This window comes from Hydractinia symbiolongicarpus, chromosome 1 (genome assembly GCF_029227915.1).
Source record: "Hydractinia symbiolongicarpus strain clone_291-10 chromosome 1, HSymV2.1, whole genome shotgun sequence".
NCBI lineage: Eukaryota > Metazoa > Cnidaria > Hydrozoa > Anthoathecata > Hydractiniidae > Hydractinia > Hydractinia symbiolongicarpus.
This window is the reverse complement of record NC_079875.1, coordinates 15,731,941-15,755,163: the sequence shown is the minus strand read 5'-3', so window position 1 is coordinate 15,755,163 and position 23,223 is coordinate 15,731,941. Positions and strand designations below refer to the sequence as shown.

General features: G+C 32.5%; 1 protein-coding gene across 1 annotated transcript; it reads left to right on the top strand.

Annotated features, from left to right (window-relative positions):
- Nucleotides 1-853: 853 nt before the first annotated feature.
- Nucleotides 854-23,016, top strand: LOC130642411 (jouberin-like). Its single transcript, XM_057449499.1, has 35 exons — nucleotides 854-933; nucleotides 4,051-4,097; nucleotides 4,695-4,800; nucleotides 5,145-5,208; nucleotides 5,290-5,359; nucleotides 5,736-5,868; nucleotides 6,126-6,231; nucleotides 6,565-6,616; nucleotides 6,691-6,744; nucleotides 6,830-6,956; nucleotides 7,708-7,803; nucleotides 7,976-8,078; nucleotides 8,204-8,293; nucleotides 8,640-8,747; nucleotides 9,065-9,190; nucleotides 9,376-9,434; nucleotides 9,876-10,007; nucleotides 10,077-10,131; nucleotides 10,283-10,398; nucleotides 10,640-10,808; nucleotides 11,204-11,264; nucleotides 11,630-11,710; nucleotides 11,815-11,873; nucleotides 12,304-12,398; nucleotides 12,797-12,930; nucleotides 16,919-17,059; nucleotides 17,275-17,447; nucleotides 18,128-18,292; nucleotides 18,762-18,840; nucleotides 19,340-19,404; nucleotides 19,627-19,719; nucleotides 21,017-21,179; nucleotides 21,458-21,513; nucleotides 21,752-21,828; nucleotides 21,922-23,016. The coding sequence occupies exons 2-35, from the start codon at nucleotides 4,070-4,072 to the stop codon at nucleotides 21,992-21,994; spliced, it is 3,309 nt and encodes a 1,102-aa protein (XP_057305482.1). The 5' UTR covers nucleotides 854-933; nucleotides 4,051-4,069; the 3' UTR covers nucleotides 21,995-23,016.
- Nucleotides 23,017-23,223: the final 207 nt, after the last annotated feature.

The following is a 23,223-nucleotide window of genomic DNA, read 5'->3' as shown; positions in this document are numbered from 1 at the left end:
TGATTTAAATAGACCTTTCCCGAATTTCCTAATTATGCCAAACTCAATTAAAGAGGTCGATACTAAAAATGATTCTTTTCCTTAAGTTCCTTACCAAAAGGTGTAACAAATTACCTAATTTCGTAAATATTTCTCTTCGTGTGCCTCAATTCCGAGCTGAAAGTTACGGTCAAACCCTTCATGTAGCTGAGCTTCCTAAGAATAGCCTCGTTTTCAAAAAAAATATTTTTTTTTAAATTTAAGTAAAATCCAATCAGAATATTATACTGCTCTAAAAACTTTATTTTTGTCATGATAATTTATTATTCTATCTGAATATACTTATTTGAAGAGCACAAAACCATTATAAAATTTTGGTTGACGTTATTATAATTTATAAAATTCGAAAGGTGTATTTGGTACTGATTTTTTACCGTTCTTACCGGCTTTGATTTTTCCCGTTTTTTTCCTTTTTAATACATCAAGGACCAAAAAAAGACTTAAAATAAAAGGATACGAAGGTTGCAATTTTTTAGTACACATTTTGATTTTAAGGAATTGTTATTTTGTTGCCTGAGATTGTCAGTAGGAGAAAAAGAGCCCCGGGAACGAGCTTGGATCGTAAACATGGGATATATAGAGGAGCTCCGGCCGTTGACAAGGATTCGTCGTGCAAACCTTTTCAAATCGGACCGTAAGAAAGGCATTTGCAATTTTTTAAGTATAAAATTTCTGTGTTATTGTTTTACAAAAAACCTCAAAGAAGAAAACATAAAATCCGGGGTAGACGGGACTAACCTCATCCCCAGGGCATCGTATTCTGTTCTGACGTCAGAAAAGGTAAAAGATACCCTGGGTACGACGGTGTAAGCGAGTCGTTTTGAAAGTTGAACAAACAAGACACGGGTAAACATCGTAAATGGTGGAGGGAGTTGTTGGGAACTGATTGTGCAGGTCAATGTTTTTTTTCTTCTGTTTTATTTTTTAAAGCCCATATGTCTCTATACCTAAAAAGTTTTTTAAAGTTATTTTGTAATTATTATATAAAGAATTGCGAAGCGGAAACGATTCCCTAGCTATGTTCGCAAGCAGAAAATTATACGTTAGCTATATATATATTTATGGAGAGAACTTTTTATCTGCTCCTATATAGCTATAGGCAGTGTTAACAAAATTTAAAAAAGGTTCCTCAAGTAAAATGACATCCTGTCACCAGAGATTCTTTTCCATTTTGATATGCGTGCCAGCGCAGCATTAGCCACATCATATATAGGGGGCCTTCCAAAAGTTTTTTGGGCCCCGTGTTAGCCGTTAAGATTTAAATGTAATCAACTGTAAATCAACTGTTTTACGTCCGTGAAATAACACATTCGGATAAATCTTGGAAGGCTCAGCGGCGTATTTTGTAGATAAAAGTTTTCGGAATTGATGACAAGAGGAATTATGCTCACGATCAACGTAGAATCTTCAGGCCACAAACAATTTTTTTAATTTCTCCATTTTTTTCAAACTTCAGACCCAATCCCCCTATAGCAGCGATATCCTGCTAACGGGGCCCAAAAAAAGTTTTTCGAAGGTCCCTAGGCGGACGTCACAAAAGCTAGAATGACAAAAAACTTTATTACTATTGTGCTTTGCTTTTAAATGCGAAATGAGGTTCGTAGAACTGCCTAATTGAAAATAGTGTGCGAAAACTCCATTTAAACAAAGTGCCCAAATATTAAATATTAAATAATATTAAATATTAAATAAAATATATTAAATATCAGCTGTTTTAATGATGCACGCTGATGACTGGATGGTTGGATACAATTTTTCAAATTTTTGAGCTATCATTCACTGACTGACCCACCGAGTCTATTTTTGGTGCTCAAATGACTCTGACACCAAATATTTGTGATGTCCGCCTTATCACAAAGCAAAAAAGAAGCCCTGAGATATGATGTTCTTAGAGATACAGCTAGAATGCTAGAATTAGCCCCTTATATAACAAATTAGGTCTTCGTAAATTTTCTGATATGGTAATTCTTAAAAACATTCTGTTTCTTCACAATCTTGCTTATAATACTTTACCTACCGGTCTTAATAATACATTTGCAATTGAGTTTTCTCAGGAACACCAAACTCAAGATAACAACCTAATTAACTTACCTTCTGTCAGGTCTACTTTTTATGGACTCAAATCTATTCGTTTATTCTATTAAGTCGTAGAATGAATTACAGTCAATTTTCCCTTTTAGATTCCTTAGTAAATCTATCTTTGTGGTTAAATCAGTTCTTAAGAAATATTTTATTAACAACTACTGATATAATTATCAGTTATATAAATATTCTCCTTTCTCTCCCTTATTCTCCTATTTTTTCCATATGTTTTTCTATCTACCTGTATCTTCTAAATTTTTTAATTACAGGGTTTTAATTAGCAGCTCGCAATTTGCGAGTCGAAATATTTTTGCAAATCACTTTGTAAAGAAAATTATAAAAATTGCGATTCCAATATTTTTAAGTGGCAATAGAAATGCTTTTTTAGATTGCATTTTAGAAGTTTAAAAACAAAGAACGGCCATGGAAAAATGATAATTGTTCTAAGGTGTTCCCAGGCCACATCTAGATCGTGGTTTATTTCGTTACAGAGTGCCAAAATTTTTGCAAACCGACTTTACTTTTCTAATTCGAACTCAACTTACTTACTTACTATTGTTTTTTGTGATTTTTATCCCAAAGCAACAGCCAACGTTTTGTACAGGTTGCGTAATCTGGAAAAATAGATATACAGGCATTTCATAATAGTGAGAAAAGAAAGTAGGTTTGGATGATTCAATTATAAAAAGTTCACCTCAATACGTTGGTTTATAAAGATGATTTTTATTACCTTTTACTGTTCATTCGCATCAGAAAAGTTAAAAAAACGTTGTTTAGAATCCTAATTTATCTCACTAGCTTATCCATATATACTTATCAGATATTACAAAAAGCTGTAGACCAAGTTAAACCTATCTTTCCCTACTTATGTTTAAGTAGAAAATAATATATAGCTAATATTGCCTCTATAAAAAGACTAATCAAACTCTATTGTAACTACTAACCATTAGCAATCGTTTTGGATGATGTATATATTTCCATTCGGTTGTTGTTCTTTTTGATGTATTGCATGGGCTGTTATAACCTAACACCAACTTAACTTATCAACACAAAAACATTTTCAGTTTGTTTTGTTTTCACAATTTTATTTGAATATTACATTTGAATGTGAAAGCTTTCTTAAAAATACCAACCTTGTTCCCAGAACGCAAAGAATGCAAGAAAGAATCTGCGAAAAGAAAAAAGTGACACTTTCTTCAATTTTTTTTTCAACTTTCATTTTTTTATAATAGAAAATAGAAAAAAGTAATACAGGCTCCGCAAAAAACCTTTACTTTAAAACAGGAGACAGCCAGGGCAGAGGGTGGCAACAAGAGGAACTGTGCTATGGTGCAAACTAAAAGCGAGACGAAGACTTACGCTACAACAATTTTTTAATGTCACCGTTCCATTCTTTATAAACAATTATGTAGCAGTAAATTCACCATTTTGCCTTTATATCTCCAGAATAAGGTGTATAGCTAATCGCAATCATAAAGTCTCTGTTAAAACGGTACCATCTCCAACTTTAAGTTAACACTGTAATTTTTTTTGTATTTTTGTGTTATACACATTCCTTTATTGTAAAATATAGATATTTAGTGCATCACTGTTTTGGTTTCTTGAATGTTTTGAATGGTTTTGCAATATCTCTTTTAAACTTGACTGTTTCAACGCACAGCGCTTTTTATTTTTATTTGTGAATCATTGTCATTTTGGTTTGTACTTGCTTTGCAAAGCATTAAAATATGGCAAATATACAAAAATGTGTATTTGTTCTACCCTTCCGGAAGACTTGACTAGAGGATTGTGCATGATTAGAAGAATGTTTTGTGTTGTGTAAACTTTTTATTTGCAGTGTTCTGCAGTCAGTATATCAAATTCCCAGTCTTTCAGTTTCTTAATAATTTTCTTAGCATCTAATATTCTTTTTAATATGTTGTATTTTAGGTTAGAAATTAAGTTTGTTATGGAAGCAGAAGAATCAGAAACATCTTGTAGGTTTGACATCCTTTTTATTATTTGTTTTTTGGTGTAATAACATCATACCTAAAAATGGCTACCCATAGTTGTCTTTAAATGCTCATTTAAAGTTTAAGTTGTGTACAGCAACAACAACTTTGTTAAAACAGGACTCCAGACAGTTGCTTTTGCACACAATATTGTTACACTTATTAATGAGCTTTGCACATCATGTGTGTCCTGTTTTAATAAGATTGCTCCTGTTGTGTCTCAATTTTTTCTACTTAATAGTAACTGAAATACATATGATGAATGAGGTTGTGGTAAGACGTAGTGGTGTGAGAGATAGCTTTCTTTAGTTTTTGTGTTTATTATCATAAAAAACAGCTAACATTAAAAAACATTCTATATAGTGCTGAAGTACTTTTTTGTTGTAAATTTTTGATTTATTATTATTGTTTTTTTTACTTTTGGCTATTTTATGTGCTATAGTTTGTTAGCTGCTAAAAATATTCATATTTAAATATTTTGATAAGCAAGTAAAAAAAATAATTTTTAAAAATATTACCCTGTAATAATTCCATGATTTTTGTCTGTCTCTTAATTGTTGTCTATATATAATTTATTTTCAGTACTTAAGAAGAAAAATAAAGAGGCAAAGAAATTAAACGCTGCAAGAGAAAGAACTCATGCAAGATTTGAAGCTCTCTTAAACGTTGGGTCTGGCAGTGAAGACATGTAAGAGCATTTTGTTACACAGCCTCAGGAGTCATTATAATCAGTTAAAAAAAAACAATGTTGCTATTTCTTAGTTTTCACATCACACATACAGAAGGATGTATGCTTAAAATCAAACATGGTTCTATTAGTGCAAAAATCAACCAATTTTAATTACATATATATCCTTGTTTTCATTATATATAACCATAGAAGTCTATCCTTTCCGCTTAGACAGTTAAGTGACTGCTGCACTTGAAGCTTTGTAGCACTGGAATCCCCTTAGCAGGACCCTTATTAATAGTAGTACTATCCTAGGTAAATAATTTCGATAGTAATGAATGTAATAAGTGTTTTTCTTTTAGCTCGGAGGCAACTCCAAAAAAATCAAAAAAGAAGGAAAGAACTAGAACTGCTGATGCTGCTTTGGTATAATCTAGAGTTTGTTTACTTCATATAAATACCACTTTTACTTCTTGAATTTTGAATTTAATGTTTTATTTATTGTAGGTAAAGCCAAAACGAAATTCTCTCACAAAGAAACGTTCACGATCACAAGAAAATTTGCTTAAAACGGAGAGTAAGAGACTATATGTAATATATAAAAGTTTGTTCAATGTCATTTTGTAAACAGAAATGCAAAATGAGCCAGTTATGTGGTTTTTCACAAGAAAATTGATTTTTATTAAAAAAAATTTTCTTCCTCTTATGTTTGTGGAAGTATTCATTTGCCTTAATAAGTTAGCAAAAGATGATTTTTTTTGACTTGGAATACAGGGATAATAAGTTGTTTTTCATTGCTTCCCATATAATTTTTTTTCTTAGTGCAAACTCATTATTTTTAATGACAATAAAACTTGTTAACAATAAACCCAGCACTTGACAATAAAATTTCAAATGTAGAAGTTGGAATTAAAGTTGAATAAGTAGCAAAATATATATTTCCTAAAATTTAGATGACACAGACATATCTAGTGCAGCAGATATGACACGAAAAACATCAAGAAAACAGAAAGATATTCAAAATAACGAGACATCAACAATAACCAAGAAGAAGAAAAAAAGAGCAAAGCAAGCAGTTCCATCAGGGTAATTATTTAGTATTATTTAAAGTAACTTTTTTTAAAAAGCTGTTAGGCATACCTTTTTTTAATTTCAAATCTTTTATGCTTTGTTTTGTTATAAAGAGTTTAAAGTGAACATTATGCAATAAATAATGTGTTTTAAAACAGTATATAATTTATATAATATAATAAAGCAGTATATAATTTTAGAAGTAAAATTTCTAAATTTGAGTAGTTTTATTTTTAAATAATTTATTGCTTTATAAGTATTTTTTATAATAGAGGCACTGCAGATGGTACAGAAAATGACGCATATGAAGACCAAAGTCTTGCTGACTCTGCAACAGTTAATACAGCTGATGACGAAATGTCACAAGCTAAGAACGATGTAATTTTTAATTCTTTGTATTTTCTAGTTTAAAATAAACTCTAAACTTAGGCATGGCACTTGCAAAAATCTCATAGCAAAACACAACTATTTTTTTACTATACAATAGGTAGCGTATATTTTCGTAGATACGACACTTAGACCAAACCTAAGTTTTTTCAAGGTGAATATGATTCATAAATCAATTCTTTGACTTTTAAATAATGTTATACTGTGTTTTGGCAAATAGAAAATATTTTGATCTAATGTGTTGTCTGTACGCTTTACAAGAGATCCCCTCTTTTTATTTATAATTTAGGCCTTATTAAAATTTTTATTTTTTTAAACTTTTAGATGGCCAATTTGGCCAAAAAGAAAATGCGAAAGAAAAAGAGACAACAAAAAAGTATGAGGATGAAATATTAAAGTCATGTTTTTTATTGCCGTTCTTCAGTATTTTTCAATTTCATTTCTATTCAGTGTCAACAGCTGATAGAATCATTCATGCATTGGAAAAGAAGCATTACGACGATGGTATGTTCATAAATGTTTATATATTTATAAAAAAAACTTTAACAATGCTCTTGAAAACTGGTTACTGTTTTTTACTTCACTTTAGGCTTACTGTTGTGCATTATCATTCACAAAGCTGACCAACTGAGACCAGATTCACGTGTGCACCATCCTGTTATTAGAGTTCACGTTGTCAATATGGAAACTGGTCAATACATCAAGAAAACAAGCAGGTTATTATTATAACCAATGCAATTCATTTTTTCTTTTGGGCTGCCCAAAATAAATTCTTGTTTGTCATCACCTGCAGGAGTGTTGCATTGATCATCAGGTCAGCCAGGTTTATAACTTCAATCTTAATACATTACAGCTCGAAAATTTTAAAGGATGAAACTTTGGTGAAAAATCTTCTTTGTGAATATCTTTGGACACATTTTTCGCAGGATTATTATGGACTAAAATGTGATTCATTGCTTGTAAAATAGATTTCATTGACTTCAGCTAACACAAGAGTACCTTTATAAGCATTTAAAATTTCAAAAAATAAGTTAGGTTAATATATCCTAAAGTTTACGAAACAAAACGTTTGATTCTAGATCAATAAGTCCTCGAGTAGTATGTAACAGTAAGTTTACAAAGATTTCACAAAAACATTCAATGGATAACAACAATAGATCTTCCATATAAGACAAATTAAAAATTAATCTAAAATGTCCAACTTTACCTACAATTCATAACAGTCATTTAATGAACATTTGAGAGTTGAGATCGAATGATAATGATATTAATTTTAAAAAGAGAACAAAATTATTATTAAAGTATTGATGACGTGATTACTACACGAATTTTAACAATTTAGACAACAATTTTACACAGATCAATATCCGGACGAAAAAATTGATATCTTGTTCCGCTTACATGTTTGGGTAACGCAGAGAGTTTTTACATATTTATCTTATTTATAGAAATATTTATTTTTCATAGCACACGTAACGTGACATCGATATTTGAAAGCAAAAATGAAAAGGTTGATTACGTTTTACCAATGATGACAAAACCGTTTGACTTCATGAAAAACAGGTATTTTTACATCAGTTAAAAACAGTATATTGTTTATACTAAAAAAGCATGCTAAAATACTTTGTGTCAAGTATACAAGTTAGTATTCTTTTCACAATTTTGTGATGAAAACGTTTTTTGTCTACTTTTCTGACATTTTGTGATAATTGTAACCCTGCTGTGATTGGTCTAGGTCATTTACACCTTATTGGGAAGAAACTCTCATTTACAATGATGTGTATTCGTACTTCCTGCAACGAGAAGAGCACGATCCACCTGTGATAGTATTCTTTGAGGTTTGTATGATACTTCTGCATGTTTTTGTTTAATGATTACTAGTTAGACAATTCTAAAAGTCCACTTTGTTTAACCTTCACTAAATGCTTCCCTTAAAAACTCTCTCCTATTTTTCTTTCTGTAGCTTTTGGATTTTATGCAAATGAATTTAAAACGCAAAGAATTTGTAAAGACTGATAAAGGATGGTATCGAATTGCATGGGCTTTTTTAAAGGTACATCACAACTGTGACATCATTGATGTTTTTTGCACATCATTTGCCTGTTTTGCTGTTTGTAATGAGATATAAATTTATAGTTTGTGAATTTCTTTCGCCATAAATATATAATAAACCAATAACAACTACATGTGAACTGTTATTTTTGTAGATATTGTATCTTATTTCACATCAAATCAAAATTTAAATGGCAGATCTTTCCTATTGTTCTTCTGCCTAAGTGGATCTTTCCACTTGCCTTTTCGACTAGTAAATTAATAGTGTTTGGATCATTTTCTTTCACCATGATTATATAATGGAACTTTCATATTCAAAGATATTGTATCTTATTTTACATCCATAGCTCGTTAGCCCAACAGGCAGTACAAATACTGATAAAAAATGCAGGCTACAGTTTTACCAACCTATTACAAGAGTAAGAGTTCAAAAAGAAGACAATGCAGCTATTGAGGTTGGTTGATGTGTTTTGTGTTTTATTTTATTGTGAAGGGTTGGCAGGTAAAAAAACCTGCAATGTAATTGTCGCACGTGGCCTTGTGGTTATTGAGTTCGCTTCATAATCACAAGGTCCATGGTTTGGTCCACAGTGCGGGATGTTTAGCAAGTGCCTTTGCTATGTGTATACTTAATGTATACATTCAGAACATAGGATCCACATTGGTAACAGTGTTTCCAACACTGAAGTGGCTATTCTAAATAAATATTTGGACAAGGTTACTTTGTGTGTTGTTATTATCTTTTCAGTCTCAAGTTCTTTCCAATATTTAGATATTTCAATGGTGGAAATATGGAACACGTGTGAAATACTCCTCCACGCTTTATGTGACGGTGAAAGGTGTTCTACCACCACAAGATATGAATCCTGCAACCAGATCAATGTTTCCCTTGCAAGAGGTTAGTTTCTTCAGGTATACTTTGAAACACAAAGTTATGATATCGTTAATTGTGTGTGTTTTTTTATTCCAAAATGTTAATTGATAAGAAGTTTTGTGCATTGAAACGTTTCAATTTGTGATTGGCTTTGGAGATAAAACCAATAAAACAGGAATCAGAAATTGAATGTATTTTTAAAATTTTAGGAACGTGGTGATATGACATTTGAAGAGTTAAACAAATCTTTGGAGGCACCGGTCAGCAGGTAAAATGTTATTTTTTACACTAGCACTTTTACACGATCTTGGCTTGCAATATTGTGGGACTTATGCGACTGTTAACACCTATTTATCACTGGAGAAAAAAACTGCACTGTCTATTTTTGTAAAAATCAAGATTTCAGTGGAAAAAATATCCTTACATTGAAAGGATGTCCATAATAGGTAAATAAACATTGCTAAATGCCCTAATCATTGATAGTGCTGTCTGCATAATATGTGTGTAGGGGGGACGGTAAACTGTTTTAATTTCCTTCCTACGGGAAGTTGGAGAATCAGTTTTGTTAGAGCATATGAGTTTCTTTCCTGTTCAAATCGTTACTCAAAATTAAATGGACATAAACAATCCCAATAATAAACAAAGCTTTATTTTGTCAAAATATTGACGAGGTAACTATGTACTAACGTCCTTTATTTGTGTTTCATAGTGATCACGAAAGCAGTAATCAGATGTGGACGAAATTACCAGGCCAAGTTAATCGTATTCCAAACAAAATGGAAGCTGCTCTGCCAACTGCCAAAAAGGGTTGTTCGACTGTTCGATTTTCAAATGATGGAAGGTTGGTTGTTATGCTATATTAGAGTATAGCATATAGGTAACTATTACATTGTGCTTATTTCTTTCTTAGGTATCTTGCCTGTGCTTGTTCAACAAATGATGCCTTTCCCATTCTGATCTACGAGGTTTGTTGTAAAACTTATTTTGTTTGCTTGCTTTCTTGTTGTCTTATTTGTATGTTTTTTTATTTTTATTTTTTTTTGCTGCTTCTATGTTTGTATTTTTTAAGAAAGTTATGACACTCAGCACACAGTGCTCATAAATTTATTTATTTAGTTTCCTGATGGAAAATTACTGTGTTCATTTACCAGTCATTTTGGTCTTGTGTACGATTTGTGTTGGTCAATGAATGGTAAAGAACTGTTATCAGCATCTGCAGATAGTACTGTCAGGTATTTTAAACTGCTAACAATTTTTCAAACCGCAAGGTTTACAGTGGTTAGATAAGCCTTAAATAGTTAAAATGTTGGATGTCTGTCACTGTTCTCTCCCAAATAGAAGGGAATATAAGTTGAATGTTTAAAAATTAGGATCTATCCAGAAGTGAGTAAGGGAGTTTTTATTCTGCCTACTAATGTGGCTTAAACTTTGTAACTTTATGTCCTTTGTAACGAATGAACTTTCCATTTGTAGATGCTGGGATACTAAAAGGTTTTCGACTGCAGCTATCAAAGTTTTTCCTCATCCCTCTTATGTTTACACGTGTAAATATCATTTAAAACACCAAGCACTTGTTTTGACGGGTAGCTATGACCGCACCATACGAATCTGGAACAAAATATCTGACAGTGTCCATGGAATAGTAAGTGATAGGTATATAATAACTATTGAGAACCTTTGGTAACTGAAAAAAGTAGAGGTCATGTTAAAAATTTTGATTTTGCCATCCAAAACGAAAAGCATGATCAATTATTTTCGTGCAATACTAGACCTTGTGTAAATTTCATTTAGTAGTATTTTGTCTGTTCATGTGCAAATGGTTACCTAAAAACTGACCATCACTATTGTAACTTACCTAGTTGTGTATTTCTTCATTGTTCCCTAAAATGAACGATTGTAATAAATGCTATAGTGTTAAAGGTTTTTCAAAACTGATGTGATACCACCTAGAATTACGTTCGCATTTGATAGTTGTTTTTTTTTTCAGTTCTGTGACTTTATTAAACTGTTAATAATGTTTTTGTAACTGTTTTTTAGTTGTTGAGAGAGTTATCTGGCCATAGAGGTTACGTTAATACGATGGCGTTGTCACCGGACGGTATGTTGAGCATTTTCTGTATTGCCACTAATGAGATATTCAGATTGTAAAACAGAATAGGTCGCCAAAATGGACGAAATGGATCTAACGTTTCCACCTTAATACCTCTCCAAAATAATATTTTGAGTATTTGACAAAACAGAGAACAGTTCCAGTCTAGAAATCTATTTATCTATATTCATTTTTCAGCATTTTTCGACTGTTACTTTAGATTCTTTGTATTTTCTAAGCTAGCTGTCTTGAGATTAGCTGTTTTGAGATTAAACTTTAAAAGCCTTCGTTGGATTAGATCTAAGCTTTGGAGGATACCTACGCAGTCGTTATACGTACTTTGAAAATGAATATTCAATTGTGTTTATTTTAAGGAACACGATTTTTCTCCGGAGATAGTGCTGGCCTGGTAATAGAATGGAGCTGCTTCACAGAGAAAAAGAAACGAAGTGAAAGTAGGTTTGTATTATGTGATATTATCATCCCAGGTTACGTTAAAGCATCTTGATTTATAACCTTGTTATTTCTCTGTTAAGGATGTTGTGTTTTTTGTCTTTAGTTAGTGAAGTTGTGAATAGATGGAAAAATGTGAAGAATATCGAACTGGAAGAACTAAAGGTAAAAAAGAAAATGTTTAAAATATACAAAAAAAGAATAAATTATAATAAATTATAATAAAAATATGACAATATAGCAATCTGCAATAAAAAGACCCTGATGAGTCTCTATCTACCAGAGCTTATAGAATTTGTAAAGTCATGAAAAACTGTATTTAACACAAAGAGTCTTGATAATCATAAACATTAAGAGTAGTCAGGTAATGTCAGAGGAAAATTGTTTTTTTGTAAGTTTGACCAGGGAAAGTTAAGGAAAACGTTTTGTTAGGATCTGGTGACTATTGTTGCAGTGTTTGTAAATTTATCATCCACGTTACATTAATTCTATCTTGAGTGACTCTGAAAAAATTTGTGCCCGCATTGCCAGGACATTTGTTTTAAGAGAAGTTTAATAACCACTATCTGCTTTTTATTTGTTTAATTATTTTCAGGGTACGGCTATTAGTACACTTCTTGTCCATCCTGGACAAATGAAGTTGTTAATACATAGTAAAGATTCGTTGATCAGGATGTTTGATTTAAGAAGGTAAAAACTATTTTACTTTTAATTGCATATCTCCATCTCAAGTTTATTTGGCTAGGCATGCGCTCCTAAGAAATGGCTCAGCACGTGCTACCGAGATATGGTTAGGTACACACTTCCGAGATATGAATAGGTACAAACTTCCGAGATATGGTTAGGTACACACCACAAAATTGCATAAATCAAGTTATAGGAGAAGATACTGAAAACGAGATGTTCAAACTAGAAAAAAAATCAGGAAATGTTAAAAATTTCTTCATTTTTGTCTAATCTTTTAGAACCAAAAAACATTTATAAACTAGGCATTTTCGTTTTTAAACCATCTTTTACCATGCATTGAAATACCTTCCATATTTTTTTTGCTTAAGCTTGTGGTTTTTAACTACTCGTCTTTTATCTAGTTATGGAGTATTGAAGACGTATGTTGGTGGTGTGAACTTCAAAGAACATATCCACGCATGTTTTTCAGTTTGTGGTACCTTTATATTTTGCGGAACGGAAAATGGTTTTGTACATGTATGGAACACTGAGACAGGTGACATTTCGTTATTTTTTTATTTATTTTTTTATTTATCAAAATATTTATACAGGATATGTACATTTCAGTTTTAAAAAACTGCTATAAATATGTGTCCTGTTTAAAATATAAAAATAATGATTTAAAAAAATAAATTATATATAAAATATGCTCTAAAATTACTATAGATATGGTAAAAAGTAGAAAACTATTCAAAAGAAAAATATTTATATAATAGACAGAGAAGATAACAAACATACCCAAACAGACTATAATCCAAACAAATGTGAGAGAGAAGGGTAAATTTAAACTATAAATGATAAGTCTGCGCACATGTTATATAACATAATATGTTCTTCAAAATAAATAGTTAGATAGATTGAAACGAATGTGAGAAAAAATAAAATGTTGAAAACTAATACGAGACCAAAAATAGAGAGCTGTTGATAAAAAGAAATTAAGAACCACCGTAAAAATATTAGGTAAATAATAATCTAAAATACGAAATCTTTGATCTTTTGATTAAAATCATTCACAGTTTTCGCTTTTCGTATATCTAGTGGCAAACTGTTATATATTTTCGCTCCCATATAACGAAAACTGCCTCGTGTTACTTCCAATTTGATTTTTGGAATCTTCAGCAAACAGTTTTGGTTTCTCGTGCATTTGGAGTGAGAATTTACTTCAAAGTATTCTTTCATGTTACTACATGTTTCACCAGCAATGCATTTCTTAACCGTTTTACAAGCATGTCGCAAAATAACAGTGAAGTTGATTTGATGTTTGCGTTTTTGGTTATCTGTTTTGCACGGCTGTCCAGATAATCCAATTTATTTATTTCGGTTCTTGAGAAGTTCAAATTTATGATACTGTTGAAAACTACCAGTGGTATAATTATAGTGTTGTAAATTGATGTGGCAGTATTATTGTCCATGTTCTTTCTCAGATTTTGTAACAGACGTAAACGAGAAGAAGCTTTTTTATATGTTTTGTTGAAGTTATCTGATAGAGTTAGAGTTGGATCAATTGTAGAACCAAGATACTTGTAGCGCTTCGTTACGTTAATATCAACTGTACCAAATTTATATTCGGTTTGTGTGGTATAGATGACAATTTTTTCCCAATACGAAATAACATCACTTCTGTTTTACCCTTTTTCAAATTTATAACTAGATCGTTATTTGCGAGATATGTCGATATATTTTTAAGTTCATCATTCAAAGCATTTTCAATATCCTGTACGGACTTGTGTGCAACATACAACACGGTGTCATCAGCAAATTTCACTGTTTTACTCTTACGTAGGGCTGATTTAAAATCGTTGAAGTAAATCAAAAACAACAAGGGTCCTAAAATGGAGCCTTGTGGAACACCGCATGTTATATTTGAAACGTTGGATTTCGAATTTTCATAAAGGACTTGTTGTTTCCGATTGAAAAGGTAGTCGGTGAACCATCTTAACTCATTGTCGTGAATGCCAAAAGATGGTAGCTTTGATAGCAGAATACTGTGGCCCACTGTGTCGAAGGCTTTAGACAAATCTATATCCAACTAAATTTCCACGATCAATTTCAGTACGAATGCTGTCGAGGAATACTGTAGCTGCAATATCAGTTGATCTCTTACGTCGATATCCGAACTGTTGCTCAGAAAGCAAATTATTTTTCTCCAGGTATTCCATCAATTGTGTATGTACAGCTCGTTCAAAGATTTTTGAGGCAATTGGTAGAATCGAAATTGGACGATAGTTGTCAACTTTGGTAGATGGTCCCGACTTGTGTATTGGTGTAACAGTAGCGTGTTTCCATTCTGTAGGTACGTCTGCTGTACTCAGTGACAAGTTGATTATGAAACATAGCGGTTGTGATATTTCATTAGCACTATCTTTCATCAAAGCTGGTGGAAGGTTATCAATACCAGTTGCCTTGTGGCGTTTTAAGTTCTTCAATTCCTTTTCTACGAAAGACTTGAAACATATTTAAAATCAAACCTTTGTGTCGTTATTGGTTCGACTTTGTTTGGTTGGCGCCAAATGAAATCTTTCATGAAAATGGATTTCTTTTTTAAAGTCATTGCAACATTTGAAAAAAAATTGCTTAGTAAGTTAGATTTTTGAACAGGAGTGTCAGCTTTAACACAACCGTCTTCAAGAAAATGTGATCTACAGGACGTTCCTTTGGATTTGCAAGGCATGATGTTTTTTATTGTCTGCCAAAACTTCCTTGTTTTATCTGAATTTTCTTCTAAAAGCTTTTTGTTGGAATTAAACTTAGCCATATTCACAGCATTTGTGCACTTGTTTCGCAGTTTTTTATACGCGGTCCAGTCACAGGCTTTATTGGTTTTCCGAGCGTAACGTAGTGCTTTGTCCCCTGTCAGTCATTAATACACGGATATCAGTTGTCATCCAAGGGCATAAACGACCCTTTACACGTTTATCAATTACTGGTGCATGTTTGTTGAAAATGTTTGTAACCTTGTCTTTAAAAAACGACCATGCAGTGTTTACATTTGTACATAAATATAAAGGCTCCCAGTTTATATTACGCAACTCTTCGCACATTTTAACGTGGTCATAATTTAAATAGTTTCTGCATTTTATATTCTTAGGTTTGAATTTCTCAGAGTTTATTTTTCGTACGTAGCCAACCATATCATGATCTCCTATGCTAGTTGGTATGACGTCATAAGATGGAATGTTTGTTCGATGCGTTGTGAAAATGGTGTCAATTAACGTTCTAGAGTCGTTGGTAATTCTTGTTGCTTTTTTAACAATTTGTTCAAAACCAAAATGAACAAAAACGTCTTTAACTTCTTTATTATCATCTTTCTTAAGATAATTAACATTTACGTCTCCAAGGATTGTAACTTCTTTTAATTCACTAATTACTATATCAAGCATATCGTTTAATAGCGAGCTAAAGTTTGATGGTAGATATTTGGATCCAACCGGGGGTCTGTATAACGATCCTACAAGAAAACTCTTTCCAATTTTCAAAAAAATTTCAATCCAAATACATTCAACTTTCTCGTTTTCTAGGTCTTCTCTACGTACCCACTTTACTCTTTCAGAAATATACATTCCGACGCCACCACAAGTACCCTTCTTTCTGTTGCGATTTATAAATGTGTATCCCGGCAGACGGTAAAGTTCACAATTTTCGTTGAATGTATCAGTGTTTATGTGTGTTTCTGATAATGTAAGAATATCAATCCCTTTAAAATCGCATAACAAAGTTTTTACTCCATCTATATTTGCAACTAATTCCCTTACATTTTGGTGGAAAACTTTTAGACCTCTCTGACCAAGTAATTTTGATAGCTCCGGCAATCTTCCTTCGGGTCCAGGTTGAGTTTCGATATCTCCAGAAAGTAAAAGAATGATCACCAAAAAGCGATCGTTCCATTTTTCCCCATGCATAAAAAGGTGTCCAGTTTTGAATCTTAATGAAGTTAGTTTTTGGCTGCTTCAATTTGTTAGAGGCTAGTGAATACGAGAACCTTTCGATTGCGATATATTCGAGTAGAATGCATGTGATTGGCAACTCCTTGTCACATTTATACAGTCGACTGTTCTTTTACCGAATTTCCAACATTTCGATATGCCAAGTAGCTCTTTCGATTTCATAAGGCTTTAAGTTAGAACCGACAATTATTTTACGAAGTAATTTAAATTCCGTGTGCAAAGATCCTAGTTAGATATTTTAAGGAGCAGAAATTTTTACTAATCTTACTAAACGAATATTTTTTAATAATGCTACTTACCGGGCAAGAAATTAGCAAAACCTAAAATAATTGGTGTCGAGCCAAACCCATTTGATTTCGGATGACTCTGGATCCAGACATATTGTCAACGGCCAGCCTGGGTTAGAATTTTGATAGTCTTGCAAAAAAAGCGCGTAACCTACTTTTTTTTAAAAGTGTGAGATTTGTGTTACCATATTGTTACTGTATTTTCTCTCTTTATCGAAATACCGAATAGTACTTTTACTTGCTATGTTTCCAGGTGACCATGTATTTACATACAAAGATTTAAACATCATCAAAGCTGTGGCAGATATTCATTTTCATCCGCATGATAATTTCATTGCATTCTGTTGCTATGGTAATGGAGAACCGGTGGTTATTTACTCATATGATCCAAAAGGTATGACGAAGTTTTTTGTCGTATTTGGTGTTGTTAGAACCTCATTTGGTATTTTCATAACCTTATATGGGATTGCTATAACCGTCTATGGTGCGCCCCTCATCGTTCGTTAACAAGATATAGTAGTTATCACATCCTTGCGTAAAGTTACGCAATACAAAACGGTTGTCCTAACGAAAGTAATCAAAAGTCTTCCTTCGGAATTTTCTGTTTAGTTCATCTGGATTTAAAATCTCCTACTATAAAATCCACAGATGCCAAATCGTTTGACACACAGAAAAGTCTTGAAGAAACAACAGAACTTTACAATAGTATGAGAATGTCATCCACAATTACAAACGATGCGAAGAGAATGGAAAGAGTTCAGAAGAAACTACAATCTGTAACAGTAAGTTGACACGATTTCTCAGACATGTTGTGCTTTTATTGTTGAACTGGTTTACTGTCAATGCGACAGTTCACAGGATAAAGCCCACATTAATAACAGTGTTGGAAGCATTGTTATTAATATTGGTCATGGTTCTGAATGTATACATTAGGTATACACCGTCCAGCCTACCCCCTTTCCCTTACATGACATGGGTTGACCCGTAGCTGTGGTAAAGACACATGCCCGCGTTGTGTACCGAACCACGGACCTTGTGATTACGAAACGAACACCATAACTACAAGGCCACGAGACTACGAAGTAAATTCATTACTTTTTGTTAGGTTCAGCATGAGAATAGAATAGATATCTTAGGCTATTGTTGTGCCTTAACAGCTTCTATAACTAAATTGAGAACTCTAAATGCACGAGGAGCCCTCTTTCTTTCCTCACCACCCCTTTGTACAATCGTAAGTAAGCACAGAAATAATAGGTATTGAAAAGGCTACCTAGGTAAATAATCATAATAAATATAATATATATATAATAAATATAATATATATGTAACTAAGATTTACATATCATCAAAATATAGTGGACTCGTTTTTTAGTATCACGGCTGTAATAGTCAGGTTTGACTACAGATTTTAAACCATATACGGCGAATTAAACCATTTCTTGACTCGTTTTATATATTTTAGACAAGATCGATGGATGATTTAACGACGACAGCGACGAAAAACCGTGTCACCTTTCGTGATTTGTCGCCGTTATCGCATGAAGCATCGCCTCGTGTTGATCCCAAACAAACCATGTTGTCCACATGGGGTTCTGATTTCACCTACACTGCGCCGTTATCGCCTGCTGTAAGCTATGTTGGATGTATTTTCTTCATAATGTGATTCATTTGTACTTGCAGTTTAGTATTGACATAAAAACTTTTACACTGTGATAATATTTTATTGGAAGTGACTTTTTATGTCCACGCATTATTTAGTCGATGTCATAAGCTCGCTTCACATAACTCTTAATCAAATGTTGAATGTTTGGCACGAATTAAAAATTTAGTCTAATATTTCAATTTTTACATTCAAATATATGCTACAAGTTATTTAACCAATAATCGGATAAGTTATAAGTAAGAATCATTTCATAGGATTGAAGTTAATTCGATAAAAAATCAAATATCCCTGCGATTAATGCTAGTTAGCTCATTCGCATAAATTAAATTCGCATATAAATTTGCAACAGGTATTGTAATTTAACGTGATATAATCATAAACATTTGTTTTTACTAAATATTTATATGATTTTCTTCTTTGGGTTTGTTTTCAGTTGATACCAAACTCTCCTCACTCGCAGCAACATTTAGGTGCGTCTGGAAGATTTTTTGGAAGGTCCTCAAGTATTCCAAGTTAGTCCTTTTTTTATAGAACAATATATCTTTTTTTTACTTTTTCGTACTGTATTTATGTGATCAAGTGTATGACTTGAGCGATACGCCTGATGTGGCAGAAGGGGAACAAAATACTCTGCCTGTTAGTGGTGAAGTTTTAGTGGAAATGCTCGATTAATGTTTTTAAAGAAAAACAAAGACATCTTTAAAATTCTTTAGCATAAATGCATGTAGATAAGTTATACGATATAGCTGTCTCACATAGTCAGGGAAATACTCTTCATATAGGATCTTACCTATGCATGGTTATTAAGTCTAAGTGTGTTTGGGATATACAAAAGAGAAACAATAAATATCCCATGTTAATATAGGGACTTTCACTGTGCCGTTCTAAACCTCTGTGACTTTATCGTTAACTGAAGTCACAACTCTGAAATTCACGATTGCTACTTTTTGGCTGTGGCAGTTTAGCAGGCCGTTATTTCATACAGAAATTTTTTGATTGTTTTTCTTTTAGGTTCTCCTCTTCCAACGTATGATCATAGTCAAAGTATTAATATGCGTCTGCAGGATGAAACTCTGGTAAGATTCTACCTACGTGAAGTCCCTGTAGAATTTTTAAGCTCTTAAAAGGAAACAAGTTGACTATAGAAAACATATACACGTATTTAAAACACAGTACATAGAATGTATGTCTGTAATTGACAGAGTACATAGAATATAGGCAAAAAAAAAAATTATGACTGCCAGAAAGATAGGATTTTGAAATAACAAATTTTAAAATTACATATGATTTCTTTTTAGACTTATTCACAATTGCGAAGCTCGACCAAACCTGTATTTACTTTCAACCAACCTCAAAAAATTAAATCGTCTCCATCACTGGAAAAGAAAAAGGTAACGTGTTCACTTATTTGTTTTTATGTCGTTTCTCTGGACGTTTTCTAAGTGATGTCATTACAGAGAAGTAAGAAATATTATGTTTGCTTAAAGAACAGTGGCCCCTTTTTTTGTCATGGCTAAATGTTGGTTCTTAAGGCTGACCATTTTGAAACAACTTAATTTCAAAACACTCTTTTAATATTAGTATTTACCAAATTTTTTGCCTGATTTACATTTTTAAGGGAATAAACATGGTTACACAAGCTACTTCCGTCTTGAGACATCCCGCGAAAAGTGGCAAAAGTCAAAGTAATTTTGACGTCATCACGTTTCTTGCCGCAAAATAATTGAAATTTTAATAGGGGACTCAGGGATTTTTTTCGCATATATCAACAAAGTCGGTAAGGTTTTGAGTTTTGACGTATGATTTGTTGCTGTATCCAAGAATAATTAGCTTAAAGATAAACGGGGCATAGCGGCTACAAATCTCCATTGCCCGGCCCTTTCATATAACTAGCGCGCCCCTGAGCAACCTTATGACGTCAAAATCGGACTAAATCGGAAGTAAGTTTGAAAAACAAACGATTTCAATATGGCGTAGGAGAAGTGACTAAAGTGAGGGAATCTTTAAGGTTGAATTTCTATTTTTTGAAATAAGTATTTGAGAAGCGAATACTTTTTTGTTTAATACACAAGGTGTTATGAACATTTTAAGATTAACTTATGTGGGAGGTAAGTTTATAGAAATCAGCGGCCATTTTCGGTAGTTACTAATTTGTTGGAGTTTCTTGAGAAAACTTTTGTAACAAATATTTTTGATAAATACCGTCGTGATGTATTAAAAACCACAATCGTAATGAAAACTAACATTGGTATATTGGTTTTTAAAACTAACAATTGTTTCATTAGGCAGGAAGTATTCGATTTACAGGCTGGCCACTACTCTAATTTAGTCTAATCGAAACTCCTGGAAAGGAAACATGCTCCTTGAAGGAGGTGTCAAAATAGAACAAAACTCTCTGAAATAACTTTCTTAACCAGTTTTTTGTTCAAGTTTCGTTTTTTAATCGGCAGGTTATGGAAACCGTTTACTATTTGTCTTTTTAAATTTATTCTATTGCACAAAATTACCGTTGGAAAATTCCGGAGTTTTACGTTGAAAATGAATGGCCAGCCTGATTTAAGATTGAGTAATAAGGTCCGAAGCATGGAATTACTTTCCTCTGTTCATGAATTTGTAACATCGCGTTCGTTATACATTTTCGTTGCATTATCCAGCGTTATTATCCGAATGACTTTATCTTATTCTAAGGTCGTTTCTTTATACGAGTACAAACCAAACCGGGCGGACGAGCTTGCTCTTCAACCGAATGATTTGATCACTGTGTTATACGAAGATAACGAGAATTGGTGGATGGGGCAGTTACAAGATGGAAGACAAGGTTACTTCCCTGTCAATTATGTCATGGAAGCAGGTACAATGTTGTGTAAACCTATTTTGTTCGTTCGTTCGGTTGTTTGTTTGTTTTGTTCTGTTTTTTTACCTGTTTTTTGTTGTTGCTTTGTTTTGTTTCTTTTCGTTTCACTTTGTTTCGTTTTGTATATTGTCAATGGAATAGCGGTCCAAAATAACCTACACCACGAATATAATTACATAAGAACCGATAAATCGATTAAAATCCTGATTTACTATCAGAAATTGTCACGGAGAGAAACGTAGTAGAAGAACTCTTAATCTGTTGATGTATTTTAGATGAATCGTATAGCAAGAAATCATCTCTACCTACAAAGAAGAAAAATGTCACTCATGTGAGTAAAGTCAGTTTAAACATTTTGAAGTAAGAGACTGCTCCGTCACACAGTTCTTCGGTCGGTCCATCAATTGCTGTTGATAATTTGATCATTCGCTATTTCAAACAAATTTATTTTTATCTGTTACATTCCAGTAGAAGTTTGTTTACTTGTTTGTGTACGTCAGGCAGTATAAATAAGTGTTCTCTCTTGTGTGTCCCTTCCTTGTATATCCCTCCACTTTTTTATGTTTTAGTCTGCAGCCGTAGACAAACATGGTGATTTCAAAATAATATCCGGTACGGAGAGTGACACGGCAGTTGATGTGAAAAGGTGATGAAAAGTTTATTTACTTATTGTGTGGTGATAGCTGAATGTTCAGCCCTCTTCTTGTTTAAATAAGATCAAATTTTATTTATGTTTTAGAGCTCGAAAGAAGCGCCATCAAAGACGCGAAGCAAATAAGAAGGAAGAAGACGGAAACGAGAGTGTTTGTTAGGGGAAGCTACTGCATTGCTCTGCTCAAATACAATGGTTTCCGCCGTAATGAATTTGTTTCCACTGTCAACAGTTTGCTGTTTGATTGGTTGCTTTCCATCTTTATGATAGGCAACATAAAGCATTGGAATGAAAATTTTGCAGTTTTCAGGAAACTGGGCAACTAATAAGCCTAAGTTTTCCAATATTTGTGATGTTTGTGGTGATAGCTGAATGTTCAGCCCTCTTCTTGTTTAAAAAAGATCAAATTTTATTTATGTTTTAGTTTAGTTTGACCACAGTGAGCCTTCCTATGCTTGGGTTTTATATTATAGAATTTTTTTTTTTTTTTTTTTTTTTTTTTTTTTATATATATATATATATATATATAGTCCTTATTATGCAATAAGTGCTGGCTGCTACGGTTTCAATGAGCTGTTTATTTCAACACAGCCAACGTTTTATCTCTAACAAAGTCTTTCAGAGTCGAATGAGACCTTCCGCTGATATACAACTATAGCCTATGCCTTTCCTCTATTTAATCTATCAACAACCATTTAACAAAACCTAAATCTACAACTCTTATTGAAACCTAGATCTCCATGCTTCTTGTATCATTTTTGTTCTAAACTTTTTATTCTTATTGTTGTTATTATTATGTTATTATAGGGATAAGAACCATTGTATAATGGAACCCGAATAAATGTCAAAAAAAAAAAAAAAAAAAAATATTTATTAGTCCGAGTTATAAATTCGAGACATTGCAAATGATTCTGTAATCGTTAAAAATAAACTCGACTGCACTTTGTTTTAAACTTTAAGAAAACTTCCAAGCATAAGGAGGCGTGTATGTGCCAACACAGATTAAACATTGACCGCATTGTTGTGATGTCGATGTTGTTATGCTAAATACGTATTTTGAAAGTACCTACAACACTTTAGACAAGCATTTCTTTTCACAACATGAAAATTTCTGACGCAAAATTTAAACATTGTTTTGTTAATAGAATATTTATTTTTAAAAAAATTGTGCACTTGTAAATATGAATATAGGTTTTCAATGTTCTCTTTTACAAAGAGGTAGAATACACGATCAAGTTACGTTTGTAACATAAGCGCGTGGTAATACTACTACTTCTACTTTGTAACACAATGGATTTGTAAACCATTGCTTGAAACCACTTCCATAGTTTGACACATGATAAATGCTGTGCCTTTTTGACAAACATTGACACAAAGACCAAAGAGGGA